Raw genomic sequence first — 14,218 nt, 5'->3', positions numbered from 1 at the left:
CCCCGCCCCCCCCCCGCCCCCCCCCCCCCCCCCCCCCCCCCCCAACGCGTGATGCTTTGTAAGGAGAGTCAGGTCAAGCAGCGTTGTTGACAGCGGGATGTAGGAGTTGTTCTAGAAATTCTTAGGCGGGGCGGACGCGCGCTAGGGAATCCGCCGCGGTGATGTCAGGCCCGAGCTTTCGAATCTGTCTCCAAACTTTCCTCTCGCGACAAGTCTATCGACACCAATCGACTTGGTATCACCGCCAATATGGGCTTGGAGGATTTTGAGAAGGAACTCGCGCAGGGCAAGAAGAAGGACGACAAGAAAAGACGCGATCGAAGCAGAAGTCGCGACAGACACCACAAGCACCGCTCATCGCGCCATCACGACGACGACCAAGACGAGCGCCACCGTCACAAGCGATCGCGACACCATCGCGAAACCTCGGAAGAGCGCGCGCGAAGGAAAAGGCGCAAAAGAGACGACAAAGATGATCGGTCGCGACGGAAACAGAAGGAACCCGCATCGAGCGACGACGAAGACCGGTTGACGCGAAAGCGCAAGTCGCGACACTATGAGGAAGATGAATCGTCGGGAGATGATGTGCCCCAGGAGAAGGACTACGCGCCACCAGACGACGACATCCTCGACCAGCAGCTCGAAGACGCAGCGAACGCAGACCTGCAACGCGACGACTGGATGAAGGCGCCTTCTTCCATGGACGTCGAATACGTGCAGCGCAAGAATAAGGAAGAGAAAGCTACCTATGTCAAGGCGTCGGATGAGGGTCAACCCGCGCTTAAGATGCATCACGCGGAGCTGAACCGTCACATAGGGGACTCCAAAGACCAGGAAGCCGTCGCTGAAGAGCCCGCGCAGAGAGAAGTCAGCTACACATTCGGTGACTCAGGTGCGCAATGGCGCATGACGAAACTGAAGGGCATCTACCGAAACGCGGAAGAGTCAGGACGAAGTGTGGAAGAAATAGCCATGGAGAAGTATGGCGATCTACGGGACTTTGATGAGGCGCGCGAAGAAGAGATTGAGCTGGACCGCAGAAAGATGTATGGGCAAGACTATGTCGGAAAAGAGAAGCCATCTGGGGAGCTCTTTGAAGAACGCAGACTTAACGCAGGCATCCACAGGCCGTCGCGCGAGTCGCACGAACCCTCAGAGCTACCCCAAGGCGAAACAGTGCAGGACCCCCAACCTGCAACGAACACTGTCATGCTCAGCCAGACCGAGCTGAACAGGCTGAAAGCCCAGATGATGAAGGCAAAAATGAAGAAGGCGCCCGAAGCAGCCCAACTGGAAGCCGAATACAACGCCGCCCTAGCCGGCAACTCCACCTCCCAAAACCGCGACGTCGTCGTCCTAAACGCAATGGACAACCGCATGCTCGCCGGCGGCCGACAAGGCGAAGTCATAGCCCTAACCAACAAACGCGGCACGGAGCGCGGCCTCGTCAAAGAAAACGAAGAAATGACCATCGACGACATGGTCCGACAAGAACGACGCACCAAAAACCAAGCCGGCGGCGAAGGCGCCCTGCTCGCCGAAAAGATAGCCAAAGACAGCAAATTCGACAACGACCTCGACTACATCGACGACAACGCAACCAAACTCGCCGCGCGCGCCCCCAAATCCTCCATCAACCTGCGCAACGCCGCCATCCAAGACTACACGAAAATGAACCGCATCCTCGACGCCTGCCCCCTCTGCCACCACGAAGACAAATCCCCGCCCCAACCCCCCATCGCCCCCATCATCAGCCTCGCAACACGCGTTTTCTTAACCCTCCCCACCGAGCCTGAAATCAGCACAGGCGGCGCCGTCATAGTCCCCATCCAGCACCGCACCAACCTGCTCGAATGCGACGACGACGAATGGGACGAAATACGCAATTTCATGAAGTGCCTCACACGCATGTACCACGACCAAGGCCGCGACGTCGTCTTCTACGAAAACGCCGCCTTCCCCGGTCGGAAAGGACACGCGGCGCTCAACGCCGTGCCTATTCCGTATGAACTAGGTGATACCGCGCCTGCGTTTTTCAAAGAAGCGATCCTCGAGTCTGCGAGCGATTGGACGCAGCATAAACCGCTTATTGATACGCAGAAGGCGAGTCGGAATGGGCTTGGGAAGCAGGCTTTCCGGAGGAGTCTGGCGAAGGAGATGCCGTATTTTCATGTTTGGTTTGAGTTGGATGGCGGGTTGGGGCATATTGTTGAGGATGAGAGGGCGTGGCCGAGGGGCGATTTGTTTGCGAGGGAGGTGTTGGGCGGGATGTTGGATGTGGGTGTTGAGGTTGTGAAGAGGCAGGGGAGATGGGTCAAGGGGGATCGGAGGGTGGAGGGATGGAGGAAGGGGTGGAGGAAGTTTGATTGGACGAGGGTGCTTACTGAGGGTCAGTAGGTGGACTTGGTTGTCTGTCTACCTGTGGTTTGGATATGATAGAGATGGAATGTGTTCTCAAATCGAAGGCATTTGTTTCGTCTATCCTGTAATGTCGATTGCCCATGCAAAATCATTATCGCTTGCTCGCTCCACAAACATCTCCCCATCACACACTACTACACTACACCACAACGATCCAACCCCCTCGAGCCGAACGTATCCATGCGTGATTATACCCTTCCACCCGTCCATTCACTCCAGAGATTATTACGCTTAGCACGCTGCGCTTTTCATGCTAATAACATACGTACGGGTGCATCACTGCCCCTCCCCCTCCACCGCCCCTTCGTCGCCAAGGCAGGTTGTTGAGCACGCTAACCACACAAAAGCAAAAGGAACAACCCATTTTCCCAAACGAAAGCCTAGGGTATCAGAAGTGTAAGGCAAGGCAAGCTTTAGGCGAAATCGGCCGAGTACGAGAAGCCACGGAATTCTTCCTGCATGGCTTGTGAAAGCACTGGATGTGTTGTTAGCAAAAGCACATGTGTACATGGCTGAAGAACGTACCAGACTGCACAGGCGTAAGCACAGGCGTGACACTTGTAAACTCGGTGTCGAAGTTGCTAGTATCCGTTGGGCTCGTAATCTGTGGCGTAAATGGCGGCTGTACACGCTTGTGGTAGATGTCGTCCCAGTTGATGTTCCTGAAGAAAGCATGTGACATAATTTCTTGGGCGTCGGTCGGCCCGGATCCAAGACGCATCTCAGGCTCACGAGTGAGCAATTTCTGGAGGATAGATACCGAGTCGCGCGGCATGTGAATAGGGTAGAGGGGTTCGTCGGCAAGAATGGCGTCGTAGATTTCGTCTTCGTCTTCACCACGGAAGGGTGACTGCTGGAGAAGCATCTGGTAAATGAGCACACCAAAGGCCCACCAGTCAACGGCGCGACCGTACTTCTTGTCAAGAAGAATCTACAGACTTGTGTTAGTGACTTGACTTTGTGACGATGGACGAGACTTACCTCTGGTGCCATGAATTCGGGGGTACCGCAGAAGGTGCTGGTAGTTGATCCATACCACATCTCCTCCTTGCACAATCCGTAATCACCAATCTTGATGTGTCCATCCAGCGTGAGCAGAATGTTATCCAATTTCAGATCACGGTAGATGACGCCGTTCTCGTGGAAGTACTTCAGTGCAAGGCAGACCTCGGCAGCATAGAACCTATAATTTTGTTAGCGGTTGTCGTGTTGACAATGATCTGGTAACGTACTGAGCGCGCTTCGTGCCGAACTGGCCTCTCTGGATATGCAACATCAAGTCACCACCACTGATGTACTCCATGACGAAGTACACACGGGTCTCGGTCTGGAAACAAGCGTGCAAACTCAAGAGGAACGGATGCCTCTCCTTGTTCGCGATCAAGAATACTCTCTTCTCTGAGCGTGTGCTTTCCACTTCGTCGTTTTCGATGATAAACTCTTTCTTCAGGACCTTGATAGCGTAGAGCTGCTTGGTGCTCTTCGTCTCTGCCAACATGACCTTTCCGAAGTTACCCTTACCCAGGACTGCAAGGAAGTTGAAGTGGTCCAGACCTATCCTCTTTCCAGTTCCTTGTGTGTTCGCTGCCGGTGTGACCTTCTTGCCTGGTGCTTCTATTACCGCCGACGGGGGTTGTTTCGCGGGCGCGGAGGGTTCTTGCATCTTCGGTTGCGAAGGAGGCGCTTGCTGCTGGTGCGGGGGTTGCGCTTGTGGCGATGGCTGCGGTAGAGCGTATGAAGACTTTTGTGGGTAGTTGGGCATCGCTGCGGGTTGTTGATGGCTCGGTGGATAGCTCGGGATGTTGGCATATGCCGATGGGTCGTAGGTGGCCGATTGAGGAGCTTGCTGTTGTGGTATGCGTTGATCTGCTGGGTATCCACTACCTGAAGTCCTTCCGCCCGGTGGCGCATAGTCCGTGTTACTGCGGCCATAGGCAGGTTGAGCTGCGGTTTTGTTCATCGCAGCTGCAGCCGCAGCGACCGAGGATTGAGTGCGTGGGCCCGACGAAGGTCTTGAGCCTGCAGTAGGCGATGTGGGAGCCGCGCCAGAGCTGGATCCAGAGAAGGAGGCTCTTGCCGCATCGATTGACGCCGCCGATGTGGCATAGGATTGTTGTCGTGGTGGGCCAGGCGGAGGACTCATCTGCTCTTTTCCGTAAGAGTACCTGTCGGATTGGGCTTGGTCTTGACCGGGTTGACCTGGAGATTGAGGTTGCGCTGGTGGCAGAGGTTTTGCTGGCTTATCCGGTCGCAGGGTCCGTCCGCTCATGCCTGGGCCCGACGATGACTGTCCTCTTCTCGTCCTCTTGATTTCCATCAAAATCTGATTAGCCACTTCCATGGACATACCGCAGAAGTCAGGTACGAAGTGAACGCAGTGAGCGTGACAGGTGAGACCACATTCTGAATCACCGTTAGTGGGGTTTGCAAATCGGAATAGTAGGTCCACTCACCATTGCACTTTTTGGTTTGTTTCCGACCAAGTGGTAGGACGTAACCGCAGTGACAGCACCAATTGGCACCCATGTTGGAAAAGTTTTCGAACCGATGAGGAATGCGGTGGTTGAGCTTGGCCTCGTCTGGGTCGGTTTCGGCGTTGGACTGTGTGATGCACTTGGTAACAACCTTGGGGTAGCACTTCTTGTGACACGTGTAGTTGCAGTCCGAGCATTGCATACCGGCGGCATACTTAAGGAACTCACCACAGAGCGCACAACGCATAACGTTGTAGAACTGCTGCTGAACGAACTTGTGTCCGTATTGCTCGACGACGTCTTCTTTACGCTGACGAACGGCACCTTTACGACCAAGACCAAGATCAAAGGGTTGCTTGTTGCCGGTGTTTTTGGCGAAGGACATAGTGAGGTGGATGCGACCTACCGGCTCCAGTGAGAACCAGTCATCAATCATAACGGGTCCTGTTTGGGGTTGAGGACCACCCGGTCTCGCGCCAGCAGGGCCAGGACCTCCAGCACCGGCGCCTGCAAAGTTCTGCCCTGGCGGAGGCTGGAACTGCATGTCGGGCTGGATGCCGGCTGCAGCTCCTCCCATCTTGTCAGCAGCCACCCAGCCTGAGTTCGCGAGCTCCGTCTCAATCTTCTTCCTTCGCATCTCTTCGGCAATGTCTGATATGCGGACCCATAACATGCCGATGGGCAGAAGATGGTCGCCCGTCTTGTCGTATACGGTAATCTCGATCTCGTTCGCCTTGTCGATGGCAAAGTCGTGGACTTCGTCGACCCAACGGTCGTTTCGGGTGGGCTTTGTGCGACCCTTGATTGAGTCTTCGACTTTGATGTTGACGAATGTTTCCGGGCCTCGACTAAAGCGCCCAGTAGCTGCGTGATCGACATCGGCGACGGCATGTACGCGGAGGGAGAGGTGGCCGCTCAAAGGTTTTCTTTGACTCGGAATGTTCAAACTGTCATCTGGGCATAATCAGCATGTAGCAGCAGACGGTATCGTTGGGACTTACCGTCGCCATCGGCGTCGCCCTCGATGTCAACGTGGAGATCCTCATAACGCTTCAACGAGTGCTTCAACAGCTGGATCTTCTGGTTACTCTCGATGCGCTTGGCTTCTGCGTCTGCCTTGCTCTTGCGGTCGCCTTCCATTTGGTATAACCGCACCATCTTCTCGATTCCATCCTTGTACTGCTTTTCGACACTGAGCTTGAATTCGAGCTGGGATAGCATGAGCTGGATGCGGGGACCGAGATGCGGGGTATCATATTTGATGAGATCTGCGCGTGTTAGCTGAGTAGATCACTGATGTATGCAACAGATGTATATACCCAGTTTGCTGAAGTTCGGTCGCTTGTTGGGCGCGCCGGGAGCTGGCGGGGCATATGGCGCGCGAGGAGGCTGCAGAGCTTGCCCTCCGCTAAGCTGGCTGTACTGGCTTTCAGGGCCGCCGTAGGCTCCCTGTTCTTGCACATACCCGTTCCAGCCGTCTTTCGGGGGAGGAGTCAAAGGGTTGTTGGGGCCGCGGCCTGGTTGCAAACTCATGTTCTCCATGCCTGTAGAGGTTCTCTGGACGTCCAGATCCCGCAGCTTCGACTCGAAGTAGTCAATGTTCCGGCGGCCGTCCTTGATCTGTCCATCGAGGCGGGAAAGCACGGCCGGGTTGTTGGTCGACTGGCGCATGGCATTGGCGGCATTGATGAGGGCCCTTTCACGGTCGATTTTGCGTTGCACATTGGCAACGGTCTCGTCGACGTTCGCCATGGCGGCGGTCGTCTACGGCAGGTGGGCGCGGAGGGCGTCAGGAGATTTCTTCACCGACAGAGGCGACGGCGTGACCAGGTGCCCAGCGGTGGTGGGCTGCGAGGGATGCGTCGGCGCTCGGGCAGGCAGCCGTGATGTAAGCAGCTTCTGCGCGCAAGCAACAGCCAGTCCAACGCGTCGTCGGCGGCGGCGGCAGGGAGGTCGCGTAGGTGAAGTTGGCGGGCGACAATGGCGGAGTCGTCGTGCTGTGGTGATGTCGTTGGGCGAACAGCGATTTAGCTCACGCATAGGGTGGCTTAGCGGAGCCCCACTTTCCCCCTCTTCGTCGAGTGGCGTCGGGAAAGGGTTAAGTGCCGCTGTCTATCAAAAGCCGCGGGTGCTGTTTGGCGTCGTCGGGCGCGAGTACGAGACAGCAGAGGTGATGACGGCGACTGTCTGGGCGGCCGTGGCTGTTGGTGGGGAAAAGACTAACAGGCAGGCAGCATGGCGGGGTGAACTCTCAACACCGTCTCACAAGGGTTCCATGGAATCAGGCTTATTGCCCTGCTTCAGTCATACCACTTTGACTTCTCGCATCCTCTCGACCACATCCCGAATTCTTATCTTTGTTGAAGGCAGGTGCGCATGACGCCCGCCCGATTGGGCACCGACGCCTTGACATGTGCGACCTGATCTGACTGTGCGAGGCTTGTTTTCACCCAAACTTCCTCCATCACTCCTTGCACAACTCTCTGAAACCTTCATCACACCGTCCAGCACGTCTTGCGCGTCAAGAATTGAGAGCGCTGATGTCGGTAGGCATGTTCCCGTTGTATCGCATGAACACGCGCTCCATCGACTGCTACCCCATCAGTTCGCTCACGCCAAGTACGCGTCGTACTTCCTTATGCGAATCCTAGCTTGATATGTGGGCGAAATCTTCGACACATTGCTTTTCCCGCACTCAATATCTGTGCATAATCGCGTTCATCTACGACTACTATTGAACGGTCCCGTTACCAGCCGGTGGAGCCAATGTATCTTGTAGTGACAACATGCAATGTATGAGATCTGCGAAGCAAGCTGGTAATCATACTCCAATGTATCTGAAAATGGCAGACGGGAAACTATCGAGGCCCAGTGTCTCCTCAGCGACCTCATCTCGTCGTTTTGTTATCTTTAAGAAAGGTCTGCACGAGTAAGTTAAGCTTCGAGCCTGTTGATGTTGATGAGCTGCATACATCTAACGACTTCGTGTACGCCACCTACCCAAGAACGAATGAGAACGGTTACCGGCACAGCCTTGTGCCAACGCTTTCTTACCTCGCAGTCGCTGCTGCCTGCCTCCACATTACTTCTGATAAACGACGCACGCTCTGGTATTGTTTCAAACAACAAACCTACGACATGGGCTACATCTGTTATATCTGACCGTCCTGAAACTATGAAAGCGGCCGCTTCGACGCACACATAGTATGCTCACACTCCTCAACGGCGAGGCTCGACCACAGTGTTCATTGCAACAACAACCCCCTCAGGAGCTGTGAAATTGCTGTCTATCATGTCTCTGGTAATCCCGGCAACTTTCGATCCCATCCCGCCGTTCAAACACGCCGCTCTCGATCACACACAGCCGTCCATCCGAATTATCAAGGTGCTGCCAAGTCTGTCTCCAGAAGGCTTCGTACAGTGCACCCTTGCGCACGGGAGTACCGCGGACGATTACACATGCCTGTCCTACACCTGGGGGAACGAAAGCGCGTCATATCCGATTCTGGTCGACGCCCAGGCATTCTTCGTCCGAAAGAATCTACACAGCTTTCTACACGTCGTCCGAGAGATGTATCCTCTGAGGCCATTCTGGATAGATGCTGTCTGTATCGATCAAGGTAGCATCGCCGAGAGGAACCACCAGGTCGCCCAAATGGGGGTCATATACGCAGCAGCAGTGCACGTCATGATTTGGCTGGGCAACAACGCCAAAATTTCTGGCTTCTTCCGCGCCTGGAACGAACACTCGCAACATGAGAGTAGGATATCCTGGTACATGAGCGCTAGGGATCACTTGAAGGGAGTCGAGGCCGGCTGGGTCGAACTTGCAAATCATGCATATTGGTCTCGGGCCTGGATCACACAAGAAATCGCGCATAGCAGAGCACTCAGTATGCTGGCTGATGGGGTGGAAATCTACGACTTCCGGTACATTTCCCGGATACCATGGGCTGGAGCTGCAACATTCGACGAGAGATTCCCCGTTCAAATTAATATTGCGCGACACCATCATACTATTCTCGGGAAAACTCTCTCCTCTTTGCTCGAAAGATTGCCGCACCAAGAATGTCAGAACCCTCGTGACCAAGTTTACGCTCTTCTGGGGCTTGCTGCGGAGGGAGCAGCAATTTGCGTTGACTACGGCAGCTCGAACCTAAGTTTTGCTTTGACGTTGTTCAAAGCATGCACCGAACTAGCTTGTCTATGTGGTACCATACGGCTTTCTGGTATACTAGGCAACTTAGAAGAGATGGCCGCACAAGCATCGATCGAGACACACTTTGTCAGGTTCACACTGCCATTAGTCTCGAAGTTCACCATTCCGCACAAGGACAAACGCTGGGACCATGGCAGTCAGAACGACTGCCCGCAGTTAAATCGACGAGATAACGTGCTTTTCTTCGAGATGCATAACATCTGTCGCAGTCAACCAAGGGATTTCATGCTTGAGGTACTAGACTTTGTAGAGGATGGGCACAGACAGCAAATCTGCCGTTTTGCTCGGCTGTTTTCCACAATCTCAATCTGGCCACATGGGGAGAAGATGGATTGGCCGTTGCATCGTGACATCCATCAACAAAGCCTTCAACGGGGGCAGCGATCGAGTGAGCCCTGGTCAAGACGTATGCACTATCATTATGACAGTAGGAGTTGGGGGCCGCATATCGGAGTCAGGAGCCAAGCAAGTTTATGCTGGGCCTTCCAGTCGAGTCCGCCGAAGATGTTCTCGAACTGGTTCCGCGCAGATTTGCAAACCGTAGACGCGAACGAGAGAGATGTTTGTACGCTGCGTATTCCTATGGCTTTCCTCTTGTCGTACGCTCAGCAGTCGATAGCGCTCGGAGATCTGACAGGACAGTTTAGATCAGCGTCAGCTAAAACTCGTTGGTATTATTGTTACCGGGAGGACAAAAACCCACCACAGCAATGTCGTTCCGCTCGCAATGGAACAGGGGTTTTTACGACGATACAGAAAGACCAAGACTCCTAAGGACTTTTCGCTGCACGAGAGTGTGAGCGTCTTTGTACGAAAGAAGATGCCTGTACATCCGCTGAGATCTGCAATAGCATCGCCGAATTTCCGTTTTCACGACAACGTGTACGGCGTCGACGAGGTGCATGATTGACTAGCAATGGTATGCGAACGTGATCGATGTTTCAGAAGATGTAATGTTAGAATTGAAGAGTCACGTAAACCGTGAAACTGAAGGCGTAGTCTTCCTAGTCCTTGGGAATCTCATTGCTTGCAAGTCCGTGAAATGTCGGTATAAAGGACTACTTCGTGCTTCTTTACTCTAATCCGCGATGGTTCTGGGGACTCCTTGTATATTTGTTCCTGATATTCATCCACCGCCGGGATGTACTCACCATGAGTTGCTTTGGCGTTTCTAGCCCCCATTTTCACTAAACATCAGCGCGTATGCGAACCCAACATTAGGGCCAGTCGTGTGTAGAGACAGATCCATAGGTCTGAGCGAACGACTCGGCAGCGGCCTTGCAGGATCTGGGATCAGGGCAAGTCTGCATCCAGCTAGCGCCACCCATCTACGTCATGGCAAGTCGCGTCAATTGGGTACGTAAGGAGAAGTCGCACGTCGAAACACCGACTTTTCACACTCCACTCAAGCACTATGGCCAATGCCATAACAAACAGACGCCGTTATTAGTACGAGGTTGGCACTCCTGCTCTCGTGCATTCCTCGCACGCCAACGCGTTCGTTGAGTAACTGGGGTCACGCGCCTCGCCTCAGATAGGCATGAGTGCGCCGAGCCGTCCACGGGGATTGAAGTGATGGTTCCATGCGCGTCTCTTCCCCATGCTCTCTCCTATCCTTATGAGCTCCTTCCATCCGCCCATCTTCATCACCAGCCGTCTCGAAGGATTCGTGCAGCGGTTGAGAGTTGATAATTCAAGGTACAAGGTCTGCGAGTCGGGCCTTTTGCGGAGCATTTCGCAAGCGAGGCGCGACTAACGCAGGTTCGCCAGCGACGCGCTACCCGTACCCCCTACCGACAACGAGTCCATCAGCCGTCGCGGCTAGCAGCCTCACGGCACCCTGCCCGGGCACGGAGAACTGTGCAGAAGCTAAGAAGAAGAGAGAGCCGATCTTTCCAGATGATGCACTCCCGACATCGCGGTACCTCCCAGTATCATGACAAGAAACATCGCACGATCACCAATGGATCTATCCTGCACTGCGCGATGTATCAGAATGTCAATACCCCTACAGCTCAACAGGGCCATTCCATGGACGGCGAGTACGCGAGTGTCAGTCGCGAAGATTTCGGATCCTTCAGGGTCCATCTATAGGAGCCGTTCAGGAGCCAGGCACGTAACAGCACCCAGCAATATGGTCCAGCCGTGCCACATTCACCGGTTCCACATCGTCAGGCGACCCACGCCATATCTAACCTCGACACGGGAACGAACGTCGGGTGAGGGTCGCCGTACTTTCCTAGCAGCATCCTAGATTACGCCCCAGAAGCTATGCCAGAATGCGACAAAAATCTGTCTCGTGCGGGTCTTTCTGGCGGCTTGTGCTCGACACAGCTGTCAGATTATTTGTTGGACTGATGTGGATACTCGAGAAACCCGGAAGATCAACGATAACAGGTTGATATGCGTCCAATTCTTTCCCTTCTTGAAACCAGGTCGGCTTGTTGCCTCCGCTTGGGTCTGCTTCACAACTATTCGCAATGTCCTGAACCATATGCATCTTTGCATCGCATCCTGATGTGTTTCCACATGTTCCCTCCTTAGTCCTTCTTTTGCATCTTTTTTGCATACTTCATCCCTTCGCTCCCCACTTCGCGCTCTGGGAAGCCGTGGCTATCAGCGTAAGGGCATCAACATGACTTACTACGGCGACAACGCTCCTGAGCTTGCTGCTTCAGTCATCGCACTGGCAGTTATTGCCTACATTCTTTTCGGATTGCGAGTCTATACGAGACTACACAACAATGCTTGGGGCTTGGATGACTGGAGCATGACAGCTGCAACTGTGAGCCGACCTTAGGAACTTCGTTTAAGATAACTCAACTGACGAGGATGATACAGGTCCCCTTTACTGGCTTGACGATAGCATGTATTGGGGGCGCCTTCAGCGGAGTCGGGGTCCACGACGACAACCTCAACGCAGAAGAGAAAGTTAAAGGGATGGAGGTACGTTTACATCTATCTCTAACTCTGTAATTCCTCCAAGCTAAAACATGTAGTTCTTCTTCTTCTTCGAGGTCTTCTACTGTGCAGCGATCATCCCGATCAAGATGAGCATCTCGTTCATGCTCATCCGCATCGCATCCCGGAGAAAGGCCTACATCTACAGCTTGTACACTGTTTCAGCCATGTTCATCGTCATGAACTTGATTGCGATGCTGTACATCATCTTCCAGTGCGCGCCGGTGTCGTACGCTTGGGATACCTCGACTCCTGGTGGAAAGTGCAACCCAGCGCAAACACTGGCCGACATATACTACGCGACGACTGCAGTCAACATTGCGACGGATTGGTTTTGCGCACTCCTACCCATACCGCTGCTCTGGAACGTACAGTTGAACCGTAATGCTAAGCTTTCGGTCGGCGTGATTCTCGGTCTCGGTGCATTGTAAGTTTCGCTTATCTCTTGGGAACCAGATCACCATCTAATGGCCCACAGAGCAAGTCTTTCAGCATGCATCCGTCTTGTCTACACTGTTAATCTGACCAATGCGACCGACTACCTTCGTAAGTTCCCAGACCCTTCTGCTCCCACCGGACAAACGTACTGATCATTCCTGCAGATGGTGTATCTAAGGTGATCCTCTGGGGTTACGCCGAGAATGGCGTCGGCATGATCGTAGGATGCGTCGCCACACTTCGTCCCCTCCTCCAGCGCGTACTCAAACTCGGAAGCAGCGGTAGCTCACATCCCCACACGCCTGCAGCAGGCTATGCGAAACGACCAGTCATAAAGAGTCGTCTGAGTGGAAGAGACGAAGAGTGGGTTGCCTTGGAAGATGGCCAGATGGTCAATATGGTCCATGGGCAAGGGAGTACCGGCAGTGAGGAATACATCCTGCCTGTGAAAGGTGGAGGCATACAGGTTACCAGAAGCGTCGAGCAAAGATCAAGCGCCTTGAAAGACTAGGGGTAAACCACCCGCAAAAGCGCAAACTGAACACAGTCACGAAAGCCACATCACATTAGAGAACTACGAAATAATACATTCAGAACCAATAGACAAATGCAACAAAACACTTCATCAGATGAAGAGTCAAGCAGGTCTTCGTGCCTACCCTCCAATGTACGGCGACGCCTGCACACGCGCGTCCAAGACCACACAAGCAGCATGCCCAGACTGGGGCCTATGGAGCCGCATGATCGTACCGCGGAGCATCGCGGAATCGCAAAAGCGAAAAACCGGGTCCACACGAATGAGGCGATCCTCCTCAGTCCTGACTCGGCAGGCCAGCCGATCAACTCTCCCCATCCAAACACAACTCCAGACGCCAAAAAAGCAAGCGTTGCCATGTGCCGTCGCGCACTACGGCAATGCCGAACGCGTTTGTCGCGTGGCTTCAACGCTCAGCGCCTAGACGAAGGATGACTCGGTTGACTTTCGGGGAAATTGGGGAGCGGGCGCCCGTGGGACTTGGAACGGGCTTGGGCCACGGGTGTTACGGAAGAGCGGCACTGGGGGTCATGGGGGTCACCTTTTCGCGAGCGTGCGCAATGAGCTTACGACTTATCTCGATCAGGAGAGGGATTTAACACCCACTGACGATGTAGAAGTAACAAAGTAGAACTCTTCATTACACTCAGATTTTGCAAGCACTCGTTTTCGATACTAATGTAAACTGCAGGGCACCTCTTCAATCCCTTTTTCTCCCGACAGCCGCGATGCCCCGTTGTGCTCGCGCCAATGTGATCGGCAATTGTCGTAGCAATCGCCTATTTTGCGTATTCTGGGAATAGTTGTTCGGACATAGGGGCGCTGCGACAATGCATCGAGCGATTCGTAGAGGCTGCGTGGTGCATCGCTCAAGCCGAAGTAGAGATGTCTGAGGAGGGTGCAGGTGGTGTACTGTACCCGCGAAGCAGCCCCACTGTGTCGCGTGTCAGCGTCGGTGCATGTACTTCACGTGGAAGTACTGTATATGCGCTGTACTGGTTTGATTCTTGGTTCGCAACGAACTCCTAACAGAGATGGAAGTATAGTTGTCTTTTTCTAGACCAACACGTCAATGATTGGCTGAGTAGCGATGGTTTTGACCATGCAGTCAGCAATCCTACGATTTGCAATACGCCTTGCCAACGCCTTGAATATCCGCAACACATGTCG

General features: G+C 53.9%; 3 protein-coding genes across 3 annotated transcripts; 2 read left to right on the top strand and 1 right to left on the bottom strand.

Annotated features, from left to right (window-relative positions):
* Positions 1-249: 249 nt before the first annotated feature.
* Positions 250-2,397, top strand: J4E87_004998 (uncharacterized protein; the record flags this gene model as incomplete). The annotated part of the gene is made up of 1 exon (XM_049376615.1): positions 250-2,397. The coding sequence occupies one exon, from the start codon at positions 250-252 to the stop codon at positions 2,395-2,397; it is 2,148 nt and encodes a 715-aa protein (XP_049233471.1).
* Positions 2,398-2,834: 437 nt separating this feature from the next.
* PKC1 (Serine/threonine kinase) lies at positions 2,835-6,647 on the bottom strand (the record flags this gene model as incomplete). Its single annotated transcript, XM_049376614.1, has 7 exons — positions 2,835-2,896; positions 2,947-3,352; positions 3,403-3,604; positions 3,654-4,824; positions 4,875-5,849; positions 5,897-6,163; positions 6,215-6,647. The coding sequence occupies 7 exons, from the start codon at positions 6,645-6,647 to the stop codon at positions 2,835-2,837; spliced, it is 3,516 nt and encodes a 1,171-aa protein (XP_049233470.1).
* A 5,102-nt stretch (positions 6,648-11,749) lies between these two features.
* J4E87_004996 (uncharacterized protein) lies at positions 11,750-13,024 on the top strand (the record flags this gene model as incomplete). The annotated part of the gene is made up of 5 exons (XM_049376613.1): positions 11,750-11,899; positions 11,956-12,060; positions 12,114-12,502; positions 12,554-12,621; positions 12,678-13,024. The coding sequence occupies 5 exons, from the start codon at positions 11,750-11,752 to the stop codon at positions 13,022-13,024; spliced, it is 1,059 nt and encodes a 352-aa protein (XP_049233469.1).
* Positions 13,025-14,218: the final 1,194 nt, after the last annotated feature.

This window comes from Alternaria ethzedia (genome assembly GCF_023757985.1).
Source record: "Alternaria ethzedia strain BMP 0044 chromosome Unknown scaffold_10, whole genome shotgun sequence".
In the NCBI taxonomy this organism is placed as follows: domain Eukaryota; kingdom Fungi; phylum Ascomycota; class Dothideomycetes; order Pleosporales; family Pleosporaceae; genus Alternaria; species Alternaria ethzedia.
The sequence above is the reverse complement of the archived record's forward strand: the minus strand, read 5'-3'. Positions and strand labels throughout refer to the sequence as shown.